This window comes from Moschus berezovskii, chromosome 10 (assembly GCF_049115385.1).
Source record: "Moschus berezovskii isolate FMDL1 chromosome 10, NW_MosBer_1.0, whole genome shotgun sequence".
In the NCBI taxonomy this organism is placed as follows: domain Eukaryota; kingdom Metazoa; phylum Chordata; class Mammalia; order Artiodactyla; family Moschidae; genus Moschus; species Moschus berezovskii.
Window position 1 is genome coordinate 30,927,431 of NC_142469.1, and position 14,898 is coordinate 30,942,328.

At 42.9% G+C, this 14,898-nt stretch overlaps 1 protein-coding gene across 4 annotated transcripts in view; it reads right to left on the reverse strand.

Annotated features, from left to right (window-relative positions):
- The window catches only part of TPD52L1 (TPD52 like 1), a 115,833-nt gene that overhangs the window by 95,296 nt on the left and 5,639 nt on the right, over nucleotides 1-14,898 (reverse strand). For 2 of the 4 annotated variants that reach the window (XM_055433912.2, XM_055433910.2), the window contains exon 2: nucleotides 11,693-11,797. The exons of 1 other annotated variant lie outside the window; for it this stretch is intronic. In XM_055433912.2, coding sequence (XP_055289887.1) covers nucleotides 11,693-11,714 — 22 coding nt within the window. In that variant the 5' untranslated portion in view covers nucleotides 11,715-11,797. Of the gene's footprint in view, nucleotides 1-10,773; nucleotides 10,948-11,692; nucleotides 11,798-14,898 lie in introns of those variants that run through there. One more of the 4 variants, XM_055433913.2, reaches the window with a different exon arrangement.

Sequence of the window (14,898 nt, forward strand, 5' to 3'; positions counted from 1 at the left end):
CACAGACCACCAGGGAGCGTGCCCGGTACTTACTGCTTTAAGCAACATGTCCTGGGGGCTTTCTTGGGTAATCCACTGTGTTCCACAGCACACAATGATAAACAGAGTAATGGAACAAAGCACAGTGTTTTCCTTCCTGAAGTTCTCTGTTGCCAGGAGAGCTAAAGTGGAACAGGAAAGTGACTGGGGAAGTTGTGTCCAAATGAAGGAGAGAACCATGAAGGATGCCAAGAATGCAGCCAGGTGTGTCTGTTAAGACTGAGTGGTTCAGAGAATATGCAGGATTTCAGAGATACAGCAGAGGTCTTTACAGTTGGGTGGAAAGAATGTTCATATTTTGTAAGAGGCAAAGAAATGCAAAATCCAATCAAGTGGGGGCTGCAGATTTCCCTCTAGAAGTCCCAGAACTGTGGACACAGCAGTTCAGGGTATTCACCAGGGTCACCAGTGAGAATGTACGTAATGTCCCAACCAAAATCTCTTGTTCTTATGCAACTTCACATGTACTCAGAGAGCCAACTCTGTCTCCTGGAAAGTAAGCTGTTAATAAAGTCTCTGCGCAGAGTATCAACCCCATAAAGATGCAGAATCATCCAGGAGCACCACTCCACCTACCCCCATCAACTGTTCACTGTTTTCTTTACCACTGACCATCATATATAGTATACTACATCTTTAATTAATTTATGCTGTTTACTATTTATATGGGCTTCCCAGGTGGTGCAGCGGTAAAGAATCTGCCTGCAATGCAGGAGACCTGGGTTCAATCCCTGGGTACAGAAGATGCCCTGGAGAAGAGAATGGCAACCCATGCTAGTATTCTTGCCTAGAGAATTCCATGGACAGAAGAGCCTGGCGGGCTACAGTCCGGGAGGTAGCCCATGTTTATTATTTGCCTCTTCCCTCGAATGGGCTTCCCTTGCGGCTCAGCTGGTAAAGAATCCACTTGCAAGGTGGGAGACCTGGATTCCATCCCCGGGTTGGGAAGATCCTCTGGAGAAGGGAAAGGTTACCCACTCCAGTATTCTGAGCTAGAGAATTCCATGGACTGTATAGTCCATGAGGTCACAAAGAGCTGGACACGATTGAGCAACTTTCACTTTCTTCCCTCAAATAGGGGGAAGAAATTTCCTGAGGGCAGAAATTTTCTTTTTGTTTGCTTGTGTTTTTCTGGATTTTAGAACAATGCCTTGACACATAGATATTTCAGGTAATTACCGCATGAAGAAATGAGTAAGACCACAGAACTGGCGAACTTGTGGGAAGGCATCTGAATATTTGGAGTTTCATACTATGGTTGAGAGAGTGTCATCTTTTGAGAGACTATCAGGTTTATAATTATAATTTTAAACATTTAATTAGGTCATTGATTTAAATATGATTTTAAAGTAGAAATCTTACTAAATTTGTAAGTAACATTAGAACATTTAAGAGAATTTTAGATTTACTATATTTATATATTTAATTTCTAGATTTACAAGATTTAAGTAATTGGGCAGGATAATCAACTGGAAAAACTGAAGTACTCAAATGTGAAATTGACTATATCAGCTAAATGTATATATTGGTTAATATCATACTATTTTAATATCATACTATTCAAAGTTCCTTTAACAGTAATTATTAGCATTTTCTCATTTTATAAATAGGATAAGATTTGCAAGCTGAACTTAAGAATGTCAATTTTCTGAATCTGATTGCAATGAATAAAATATTAAGTGTTAAATGAGAAAAAAAAAAACCACTTCCAAATAGTCTTTTCAACAGGGCACAAGAACAAATCACAGTGTGATTCAGAAGGGAGAAGGCCTCACACACATGACAGGATCACAGGTCCGCAAGGCAGGAAGAAAACCCACGTTGGGTTCCAGTGTCCCCACGTAAAAGAAACCAGCCTGAGTCAATGACCCACCCCCAGCCCAGATCTTGGAGTGTTTTCATCTGCAAAATGAGGAGACTGTATGAGATCACTAATTAATTTCTCCCAACTCTTAGTGATGATGCTGTTCCTTAAGGATATAACAGATTCAAAATGCCATGGAAGTTGGGAAAAGAGAGGGATTAACTCCAGGGAGAAAATCAGAAGTTCATTAGCAGTTGGATGGGATCTGTCGAGTCGACGTGAGAGGAACCAGGATTCCAGGTGGACAAAACATGGGAAACTAAAAAGTGAGCTTGGGAAATGGAGACACAGAAAGATGTCCAATGGTGAGCACGCCATCCAGTACAGTCAAGAGAGCTCTGCACTGGGGTGTGGATAAATACAGTTCACAGCTCAAAAAACTAATGCGTTAGCAGCAGCATTTACTGTATCTGCTAGGAAGTCAGAGACATTTTACCAGCATAATAGCAGCATTTACATAGGGCCTCAACAAATATTTGATTATCAAAATGATTACATCTATTTGTATTAAGATTAAATTTTACCAAAAAAAATATGCTTTTACATTACACAGTAATTCCTTGGGAGCTTATTTTAAATTTACCTCATAGTGCACAAATTCATTAGTATAAAGGCTAATCCTAAGTCAAATACATCTTGAGTTTTATGAAACTGAAAGAATACCCCCAGAGTCTATATTTCTGTAAGAGATGCCCTCAGAAATCAGAATTTGCCCTAAATTCTCAACAAAGCTAAAAATACTCTCCAATGAAAGGTCAGTGAAATTGGGAGAAAAATGGATGCATATGCATCAATATTTCAAACCATCACAGGTCATCAGCAAAGACCTGGGGAAGGTGGCTCATTCAGGGAAGGAAATAAGTGCTTTTCAAGTTTAATTCAGTAACTTCTTGCAACAGGCAGAAGAGTAGAAGTAAGAACAAGGACATATCTTCTCATAAATCTCTACAAAAGAGCAAGCCGAGCAGGCCACCTGCACATTACAGAAGAAAATGCTATCAAATTGCGGTAGCCTTTATTTCTATGAATGAGACTTTCATTTGTCCAGGTAAAACAGCATGATCAAGTATTGCTGATGCAGGGTTTCCCACTGCACTGAAAATCAGCTGCTCGGGTAAAGCATCCTCAAGAGAGTGGGTTACAGTCTCTCTTTCTGGTCCCTCCTCTGCCCTGATGGACTCTGCACCAGGACAGCCAGGAAAACCTGGGAAGCCAGGGCACACGGTTCATCTGCACAGCTCATCCTGAAGTCTATTACGTATTTGTTCGATAGTGGCTTAATGGAGCCTGGGAGAAACCTAGTATCTACTTCTTGGCTTGTCAAATATATATCAGGTGTCCAGTGACCTCTTTTCTTCTGAGCTTTCTTACCAACAAAACTCTATTTTAAAAAAGAAATTCTTCATTGAATCAAGATACCATGGGGAAAACTAGGAGGTGCTTGATCGCATTTCCTGGGAAAGCGCCGTTAGAAGCACCTCTTGTCCTAAGTTTCTCTCATCAGCCTCCAGGCGTCTCTTCTTGTCTCCCGCTGTACTTCCTGTTCTCTGTCCAAGGCTCACCCTTTCTGGGTCCTTCCTTCCCTACTTCCTGTATTTCCCCCTCACCCTCTCCAGAGTCTTCTCACTCTCCTTTTCTTAAGAGGAGCAACTTAGTTCTTCCCCAGCTTCTATTTTTATGTCGACATCCCTCAACTCCTAAGCTTAATATCATCTTCAGTACTTCAATGCTGGAGATAATCATGACAAAGAAAGAATACTGAGAATTCTTACTATCACTCTTACTGCATGCGTGTCTGCTAAGTTTCTTCAGTCATGTGCAACTCTGTGCAACCCTAGGGACTGTAGCCCGCCAGGCTCCTCTGTCCATGGGATTCTCTAGGCAGGAATACTAAGAGTGGGTTGCCATGCTCTCCTCCAGGGGAATCTTTCTGACTCAGGGACTGAACCCGTGTCTCCTACATCTCCTGCATTACAGGCAGATTCTTTACTGCTAAGCCACCGGGGAAGCCATCACTCTTACTAGCCCTTCTTTAATTTAGAAAGATTTGATGAGAAGTTACAATAAATTTAAAAAAAAAAAAAACTAGCCATTTCTTATAAAAATTGAGATGTTCGTCCCCTATGACACCCTGCTGGGGTTAGACAAGATGTTATCCACTCAGTACTATTCACTCCTTCATTTTTGTTTCTTCCACAAGTATTTACACAGTGTTTTCCATGGACCAGTCATTGTTCCAGACACTGGGGATATGAAAATAAAGAAGACAAAGTTCCCTGCCCTCAAGGAGTTTAAATAATAGTTGGGAGAAAGTGGAGGCAAACAGTTATGCATAATATAAAATGCCATGATGCTATGAAGAAAAAGAAGGCAGAATAAAGGAAATAGATTGGGATGGGTATATATACACATAAAATATATATGCATATAAGACTCCTTGGCGGAGGCAAGGCAACCCACTCCAGTATTCCTGCCTGGAGAATCCCATGGACAGCGGAGCCTAGCGGGCTGTAGTCTATAGGGTCGCAAAGAGTCGGACATGACTGAAGTGACTTTGCACAGCACAGCACACACACACACACACACACACACACACATATATATGTAGTTTTCATTTGTGCCTTATTTTTTGAAACCTCTGAAATAGCAAGAGCAGAAACCTACATTTGTCATTAGGAGCTTTTCAGAATACTCGGAAATCTCAAGCGTGCTGCTAAGCAACAGCCACCAGGATCTTCAAAGGCCTGCCACCCAGAACACACACCTTGCTCCAAGGGCTCCGCATTGCTTCAGCAAGGCTGCACTGTAATAATCAACATCCAAACCACAAAAGACCAGAAATAAGATCTGCCAGCTGAAAAGATAAGCACTGCCAGCACTCCCCCGCCTCCGATGATCTATGAAATTATTATGAGAGCAGCAGTGGAAATGGAAGCAAAGAATTTAACTCATTCATCCTCAAAATGGCTTCCCAAGTGGTGCTAGTGGTAAAGAATCCACCTGCCAATGCAGGAGACTCAAGAGACTCTGGTTTAATCCCTGGGTCAGGAAGATCCCCTGGAGTAGGAAATGGCAACCCACTCCAGTATTCTTGCCTGGGAAATCCCATGGATAGAGGAGCCTGGCAGGTCCCTGGGGTCACAAAGAGTCAGACACGACTGAGCAACTGGGCACTCACATCCTCAAAATGTGTCCAAATGATGAACATGGCTTTGTATGTCTGCCTATCTCTAAGTTTTGATCCAAGAAGGACCAAAGGAGCAACCATTTAAAATACCCTCTTGGTAGCAAAATTGCAGTGTGCTTTACTAGGTAAAATTTACACTCCAGAAAAGAACTCTGCATGCAGGCCAGATGTCCAAATTCCAGCAACTTATATATTTATTTCTATCTTCAACCTACTCATCTTTCCTTAGCTCCAGAGAGCTATTTTTAATCGCATGGTAGGTGGTGTACAAAATCCAAAGAATTTTCTGATAAAAGAATGCATTAAAGATAGTAGCTTGACACCTAACTGCTATGACAAAAATGGGGTCGTAAGCTCATAAGAAAGGACTTTGGTTTAATTAAGTAAATTTCACCTTTCCTGTTCATTACTGGAATAGTACCCAAGCACTGTCCTAAGTGCCTCATGGGCATCGTCACAGTCATCACCAAACCCACCACTCTCACCATTTTTCAGATGAGAAAACTGAGACTGAAGTTAAAAGTCACACATCCAAAAAGTAACTGAACTCAATTCAGTTCATGAATTCTATGAGACAACATCTGTGTTCCCACCACTAGGCTGGAGTCCCTTTATATGCCAGAACGTCTTTCTTTTTTCCTTCTATTTCTTCCTCCTGACTTCTCCCCACATGACACACTCATATCCTCAGCCTGGAGAAACAGCTTATGTGGGTGTACAGTCATTCTCTAAATGCGAAGGACCAGCACCCAGACTTAAATTTTAGGAATTACGTTAGGAAAAGAAAATATCTAATTTGGCTGCAAACTTCAGAGAAGGCAATGGCAACCCACTCCAGTATGCTTGCCTGGAAAATCCCATGGACGGAGGAGCCTGATGGGATGCCGTCTATGGGGTTGCACAGAGTCGGACATGCCTGAAGTGACTTAGCAGCAGCAGCTTTCCACATAGAAATGAAAACAAGCATAGTTCCATTATTGCTGCATTATTGCTTTGTATATATATATATATACATATATAGGAACAGCGGCTTTATACACACACACACAGACACACGCATGTATGCTAATTCTCTTCAATCATGCCCAACTCTTTGCAATCCTGTGGACTGCAGGCTCCTCTATCCATGGGATTCTCCAGGCAACAATACTGGAGTGGGTTGCCATGCCCTCCTCCAGGGGTTTTCCCGAACCAGGGACCAAACCTGAGTTTCTTATGTCTCCTGCACTGACAGGCGGGTTCTTTACCGCTAGAGCCATCTGGGACGTCTGGTACATACATGGATACATACTTTTGCTTTTAAAAAGCAACATGTGATAAAGAATTTGAATGAGCCTTTCAAGAACAAGCTAGTCAGGAGCTCAAAGGACATTCGACCCAACCTCTCGAGTAAGAGGTGAGCAAACAGACCTGAAATCCAGGCAGAGGGAATCACACAGGGGTATGCAAACCAGAAATCATTCCTCACTGGGGTCACCCTGGGGTCTGTCCACCATGAGCACAAGTAGGGGCTCCCATACACACACATGCAGAAACTAGCCTGGTGAGTTTATGTCGGAAGTTTCAAGCAGAGTGTGCATCAGAATCATTGGAAGAGCACTGAAGACAGAGATGGCTCGTCTCCAAAGTTTCTGTTTCAGTAGGTCTAGAAATGGGGCTTGCGTGCATGCATGCTAAGTAGCTTCAGTCGTTTCCAACTCTTTGTGACCTCATGGACTGTAGACCTCCAGGCTCCTCTGTCCATCGGATTCTCCAGGCAAGAATATTGGAGTGGATTGCTGTGCCCTCCTCCAGGGGACCTTCCCAACCCAGGGACTGAACTCTCATCTCTTATGTCTCCTACATTGGCAGGCGGGTTCTTTACCACTAGCACCACCTGGGAAGCCCAGAGTGGGGCTTTAAGGATATGCATTTCTAACAAGTTCTCAGGTGAAGCTAATGAGGCTGGTCAAGGGATCACACTTTGACAAGCAGTACATTGCCCGTACACCACTGCCACCTCTAAGAACAGTCAGCTCTGTCATAGCTCAGGATGAAGACTGTTCATGCTGGCAGCATGGTCCACCCACGAAGGGACACGCAAGCCTGGCAGCCCAGTGAGGGCTGTTTACGCAGAGCATTCTGGAGTCCTGGGTACCCAGAGGACAGCCTAGAAGAAGAGACACAGGTTTTAGGTGGGCCTACAGACTGCTCACTCTGGACAAGGTTCAGGTAGATGAAGCCTAAAACGGGGCTGCCTGAAGTTAATGGCTCAGGACGGGTGTCAAGAACTGTGAAGGGTTGGATTTCGTCCCACTTGGCCAAGAAACAAATTAGCCTGCCAGCTTCGGAGATGCTGGCAGAAAACACCGACTCCTGGGTCACAGAACAGAGAGAATTTATTACTCACAGTGATAGCAGGAGCCATGGTAACATCATTGCACCGGTTCCCTGAGCCCTAATTCTGGCAGGGTGACACGCTGAGGGCCAGGTGCTGTCTGTTTACACAGTGGGATGAGTTTCCAAGAGTAACACCGAGATTAGGATGCTCTGATTTTAAACAGATCCGCAGACATCGGGGCTCACGGGAGTCCTGATCTTTATTATCTTGGACGGTAAACCTACCTACCCCTAAGGGAGGCGGCCTCTGTCTTCAAGGCTGCCTGCTATGCAAAACCTCCCTGAAAAGACAGTCCAGGGAGAATCAGCGCTGAAAGCCTTTGCTCCCAAGACCAGCCGCGCGGAAACTCGAGAGACCGACGGAGAACTGACTCCTCACAGCAGGCCCCGGCTGCCAGGACGAAGGGTGACCCCGACTGGAAACGAGGATGATGACGCGAGCAGGGGGGCAGCCGAGCGAGAGTTTCTGACGCAGAAGACTCAGTGAGTTGAGAGGCTGTGAGGAGGCAGCCGGGGGACTCAGAGGGAGTCCGTTAGGAGACGAGGTCAGGGAGGAAAGGAGGAAGGGGGACCGATCGTGGAGCAGCCTCGTGGCCACAGCAAGGACCCCGCCCTTTATCCTGAGCGAAAGGAGAGCTGACTGCCGAGTCCTGAAGGGACGAGTGGCATGACGCCACATGCTTTCAGAGGGTCTCTCGGCACCATGTGGGGGAACAATCTGAAGACAGGCCAGGGCTAAAGCAGGGAGACCAGCTAGGAAACTCCAGCCGAGAGTCAGTGAGAGATGATGGTGGCCCAGACCACCGTCTGGGAGGCGCAGAGAGCGTGCAAGTCATTTCACTCCAGGCATATTTTGAAAGGGGGATTCTCTGGTAGCTCAGATGGTAAAGGATCTGCCTGCAATGCAGGAGACCTGGGTTTGATCCCCAGGTTGGGAAGACCCCCTCAACCCGGAAAAGGAAATGACAACCCACTCCAGTATTTTTGCCTGGGAAGTCCCATGGACAGAGGAGCCTGGCGGGTTGCAGTGCATGGGGTCGCAAAGAGTTGGTAATGACTGAGCGACTAACACACACATTTTCATATTTTTGAAAGTAGAGCTAGCATGACAGACTGGAAATGGGCTATGATGGGGTGGGAGGCCCCCAAACAAAAGCTTTCCAAGGATAGGTTTGGGGCTACTGTGGTTGAAGTGGTGTTGTTAGCTGAGATGCAGATAATTTGGGGAGATCCTGGGATTCTAGGGTTATTTCCAAGAAAGAAGATCAGAAATTCAATGTCAGACACATTAAGTTCAAGATGCTTATTAGGCATTCATGTAGAGACAGCAAGTGAACGGGCTGCAGGTGAGGAGTCAGGTCCAGGCTCGGAAAACAGGTGTGGGAGTTGTCAGTTTACGGATAGAATTTAAAAGTATGAGAAGCTCACCAAGAGAACGAGTGCCGAAAGAAAGGAGACTGAGGCAGGGCTTGTGAAGGAGTGGGGGAAAGCACTTAGCATCCTGGAAACCAAGAGAACAAAGCGCTCCAGGGAGGAGGGACTGAGCAACTGTGCCAAGTGATGCTGGTAGGTCATCAAGACATTATGGTACTGGCACAAAATCAGAAATATAGACCAATGGAACAAGATAGAAAGCCCAGAGATACACCCATGCCCCTTTGGGCACCTCATCTTTGATAAAAGAGGCAAGAATATACTGTGAAGAAAAGACAGTCTCTTTAATAAGTAGTGCTGGGAAAACTGGACAGCTATGTGTAAAATGAACTTAGAACACTTCCTAACACCATACACAAAGATAAACGCAAAGTGGATTAAAGACCTAAATGTAAGACCAGAAGAAGGAAATGGAGAAGGAAATGGCAACCCACTCCAGTGTTCTTGCCTGGAGAATCCCAGGGACGGGGGAGCCTGGTGGGCTTCCGTCTATGGGGTCGCACAGAGTCGGACACGACTGAAGTGACTTAGCAGCAGCAGCAGTAAGACCAGAAACTATAAATCTCTTACAGGGAAAACACAGACAAAACACTCTCTTACATAAATCACAGCAAGACCCTCTATGACCCACCTCCTACAGTAATGGAAACATGAAAAAAATAAACAAATGAGACCTAATTAAACTTAAAAGCTTTTGCACAGCAAAGGAAACTGTAACCAAGGTGAAAAGACAACCCTCGGAATGGGAGAAAGTAACTGCAAATGAAGCAACTGACAAAGGATTAATCTCCAAAATAAAGCAGTCCATGCAGCTCAATATCAGAAAAACAAACAAGAAAATCAAACAATGGGAGGAAGACCTAAAGAGACATTTCTCCAAAGAAGACATACAGATGGCTGATACACACCTGAAAAAATACTCAACATTGCTTATTATAAGAAATGAAAATCAAAACCACAATGAGATGTGTATCACCTCACAACAGTCAGAATGGCCCTGATCAAAAAAAAAAAAAAAATCTACAAACAATAAATGCTGGAGAGGATGTGGAGAAAAGGGAGCCCTCCTGCACTGTTGGTGGGAATGTAAATTGATACACCCATTATGGAGAACAGTATGGAGATTTCTTTAAAAAAAAATTAGGAATAAAACTACCATATGACCCAGAAATCCCACTACTGGGCAAAAACTCTGGGAAAATCACAATTCTAAAAGACACCCCAATGTTCACTGCAGCATTATTTACAATAACCAGGATGTAGAATAACCTCAATGTCCACTGACAGATGAATGGATAAAAAAAGTTATGACACGTATGTTGTCATATGTGAAACGAATCACTAGTTCAGGGTCGATGCATGTTACAGGATGTTTGGGGGCTGGCGTGCGGGGATGACCCAGAGGGAGGATAAAGGGAGGAGGGAGGTGGGAGGGGGGTTCAGGAGGGGGAACTTATGTAAACCCGGGGCGAATTCATGTCAATATATGGCAAAACCAACCAATATAATATTGTAAAATAATTTGCCTCCAATAAAAAATAAATTAATTACTTTAAAAAAAATAAAATAAGGAGTACATGATCTGAAAAAAAAAAAGTTATGGAACATATATACAATGGAATATTACTCAGCCAGAAAAAGGAACAAATCTGAGTCAGTTCCAGTGAGGTGGATGAATCTAGAAAGTGAAGCAAGTCAGAAAAACAAATATATATGAATGCACATATATGGAATCTAGGAAAATGATGCTGATGAACCCATCTGTAGGGCAGCAGTAGAGACGCAGACATAGAGAACAGATTAATGGACACAGCGGGGGAAGGAGAGGGTCGAATGAATTGAGAGAGCAGCCTTGAAATATATACATTACCATATGTAAAACAGGGAGCCAGTGGAAATTTGATGTATGATGCAGGGAGCTCAACCCTGTGCTCTGTGACAACCTAGAGGCGTGGGATGAGGCGGGAGGTGGGACGGCAGTTCATATGTAGGTTCAGATGTCCCCAACCCAGAGAGAGGGGACATATGTATCTATGGCTGATTCCTGTTGATGTAGGATGGAAACCAACACAACATTGTAAAGCAGTCATCCTCCAATTAAAAATAAATAAATTAAAAAATGTAAACTAAATAAAAGCTGACAATAAAAGAATGTTAGTGCTAATACCACTGTTATTTGTATTACAATTCTCTTAATGAAGGAAGTCAGCAACCCCATAACATACATAATCAAAGAATATAAGTCGAGTGGGATGGGAGTGGGGAGGCAGGCTCACGAAGGAGGGGATATATACATGATTATGACTTATTTGCATTGTCATATGGTATAAACCAGCACAACACTGTAAAGAAATCATCCTCCAATTCAAAAATGAAATATATTTTCAAATGTTAAAAAAAAAAAAGAATGTAAGTCATTCTTAGGTAATATTGTGATTCCAATCTTTTCAAATGTATATATGAATCAATTTTCAGATGTGTGTTTTCCCTCTGTTTTTTACTGGTACTCAACCCACTTTTTTTTCTTTCCCAATACAAGATTTACTTTTCAAATGTGTTAGATTTTCTATTTGTAAATACAAGGGCCTTTCTCTCTCAGATGCCAAAATCATTTCTGGAAAGGAAAGGCCAAGGTCTCCGCTCAGCCCTTCTCCTGCGTCCAAGAGAATCCGTAAGGCATATGCATTGAGCACTACCATGGAGTAACCAGCTGCCTTCTGGCTGGTGGGTGCTCCCCTCCCAAAATAGCAAGATCATATTTCAAAAAAGTTCTGCATGTGTGTTCTTACCTCGATCCATTCTCTCAACCATCACGGTGACAAGCGCAAGTCCTAATCCTCAGAATAAGCTTCCTTCTTTCAGGTACAGAGTCATTGAGGGTGGGCTCTGGGAACCTGACAGAACATCTCTTATAAACAATTGGAACCAGGTCCGGCACACAGTAAGTCCACAATAAACAGACATTTTCCTTGTCAGTAACGTCCTTCATGGAATGTGTAAATTAGGAGAAATGGGTGAGTGCTTATAAGAACTTTTCCATCATTTGGAATAAACTTTGCAGAAAGCAAGAAGATGGATCCTGGGGTATCAAAAGAGGAATAACAACGATCAAAGACTTCAATTTCCTGCTGACTTGTCTCGACTCTTAAGTAAGGGAACCATCTTTCCATGATGTCTTCATGTAGAAATGAATCCTACCTGAACTCTGAAACCCCAATGCTGGCAATATTTATAAACTATTTACTGCTCTTGTCATCACTACTCTCAGCTCGTTCACATACAGGGGGTGGAAATCAGGGGAAAACAAACAAATATCCGACAGCCAGAGATTCTGAAATAGAGAAATCTGAAGAGACTCCCCTCTCATGGTCCCCGTAGTGATCGTTTTCTTCTGAATGAATCAGTTCTGTTTCCAGGATCCTTGACAAGCTGCTCTTGCTATTGATTGACAAAAGAAGTGTCTAATTATAAGAAAATTGCATTTTGCAGTTTCCAAGGGCTTGGTGGATTCTGCGTTTTAGACATACGTCAGAGAAAATGTAATTTGTGTAAGGTGCAAATAACTAGATATAAATCTAGAGATGAGATGTAACATATACACACACACACACACATTTTCGGTATGTGGTACATCATTTGGCTACAGCACAAATAGCCAAGCATCGGATTTTTGTCTTCTGAGGAAGAAGTAATAGGTTGGTGATAACGGGGTATTCTTGGAGATTTGTGGTTTTATTCTGGGACTTTCACATGCTCTGCATCAAAATGCAACATTTATAAACGACTCACACTGTGAGAAACTATTTAAATTTCATCTTTCCTTGAGGACCCAAAGCTTTCTTTTAGCCAACTCAAATTCATTAAAATGTTCTGCTGCCTTCCCTGGTGCATTAATAATGATTCTTAATTTAACGCATAGATTTTAAATAAATTACACTTCATTTCATAAACATTCCATGACAAGTAGAATGACAGGCTTGAAAGTCCGCAGTTTAGAGTCATCCTTCATGTGTTCTTAACTGCATCCTGATTCAGGTTAGGAGGTGGCTTCACAGTGTTGCTGGGGACATTCCAGAACTGCAGGAATGACGAACATTCACAGGCTGGTAACTGGGGCTGCCACCCTCTTTTCTCCAATTGCCAGCTCTTAAGTATAGACGATTTACACATTTTAAAGGATAGTTGCTAAAGTACTTATTTATTATTTACTTAGTTCCCTAGGCTTCGCTGGTGGCTCAGAGGATAAAAAATCTGCTTGTAATATAGTAGATATGAGTTCGATCCCTGGCTGGGGAAGATCCCCTGGAGAAGGAAATGACAACCCACGCCAGCATTCTTGCCTGGGAAATCTCATGCGCAGAGGAGCATGGCAGGCTATGGTCCATGGTGTCACAAAGAGTCGGACGTGACTGAGCTACTCAGCACACACACTGGCTGGTAAATTAGAGGAAGTAAGCGAGTCTGCTCAGTCTCACTTCCACAGTATAAAAATGCAGATTTAGTTTAGAGGTTGCATTGTGAAGAATACATGAGATAACATATTAACACCAAGTACCAAATCTTATGATTGACCAGAAAAATGGACTCATTTACTTCTGAGTTTTTTGAAGGAACTTCTCAAATTCTGCCTGCCAAAAAGTATTAAGAAAACAAGGTATATATTAAGGAATGCAATTCAAAATAGCTTCTAGTATGCTGAGCTGGATGAATCACAAGCTGGAATCAAGACTGCCGTGAGAAATGTCAACAACCCCAGATATGCAGATGATACCAACTCTAATGACAGAAAGTGAACAGGAAATAAAGAGCCTCTTGATGAGGATAAAAGAGGAGAGTGAAAAAGCTGACTTGAAACTCAACATTAAAGACACTAACATCATGGTTTCCAGTCCCAATACTTCATGGCAAATAGATGGGGAAAAAGTGGGAACAGTGACAGATTTTATTTTCCTGGGCTCCAAAATCAATGCAGACTGTGACTGCAGCCATGAAATTAAAAGAAGTTTGCTCCTTGGAAGGAAAGCTATGACAAACCTAGACAGCATGTTAAAAAGCACTTTGATGACTAAAGCCCATATAGTCAAAGCTATGGTTTTCTCAGCAGTCATGTATGGATATGAGAGTTAGACCATAAAAACCATAAAGCTAGACCATAAAGAAGGCTGAGCACCAAAGAGTTGATGCTTTTGAACTGCAGTGCTGGAGAGAACTCTTGAAAGTCCCTTGGACTGCAAGGAGATCAAACCAGTCAATCCTAAAGGAAATCAATCCTGAATATTCATTGGAAGGACTGATGCTGAAGCTGAAGCTCCAATACTTTGGTCACCTGATACAAAGAGTCAACTCCTTGGAAAAGACCCTCATGCTAGGAAAGATTGAAGGCAAAAGGAGAGGGGGGCGGCAGAGGATGAGATGGTTAGAAAGCATCACCAATCTCAATGGACACAAATTTGAGCCAACTCCTAGAGATAGTGGAGGACAAAGGAGCCTGGCATGCTGCAGTCCATGAGGTCACAAAGAACTGGATACAACTCAGCAACTGAACAACAACGACAACAACATAAAATCTATGATTCGTATGACTCCATTTTATAAAAAAATTTAATTGCAACAACAGTACATGCTGCTGCTTAATCGCTAAGTTGTGTCTGATTCTTTTGTGACTCGATGGACCAGTAGGCTGCCAGGCTCCTCTGTCCATGGTATTTCCCAGGCAAGAATACTGGAGTGGGTTGTCATTTCCTTCTCCAGGGTATCTTTCCAATCCAGGGATCAAACCTGTGTCTCCTGCATTGGCAGGTGGATTCTTTACCATTGAGCCATCAGGGAAGCCTAACAGTATATAATTTGTTACAAATGATTGACTTTATCTTATTATACATCACTACCTACTTTAAAATTTTTATTTAGAGGGAAAGTAAAACCGTAGAAAGTATATTTGAAGACAGTAAGAATACTCTTCATAATATTTTTAAAAGTCATAAATCAAAAGGTA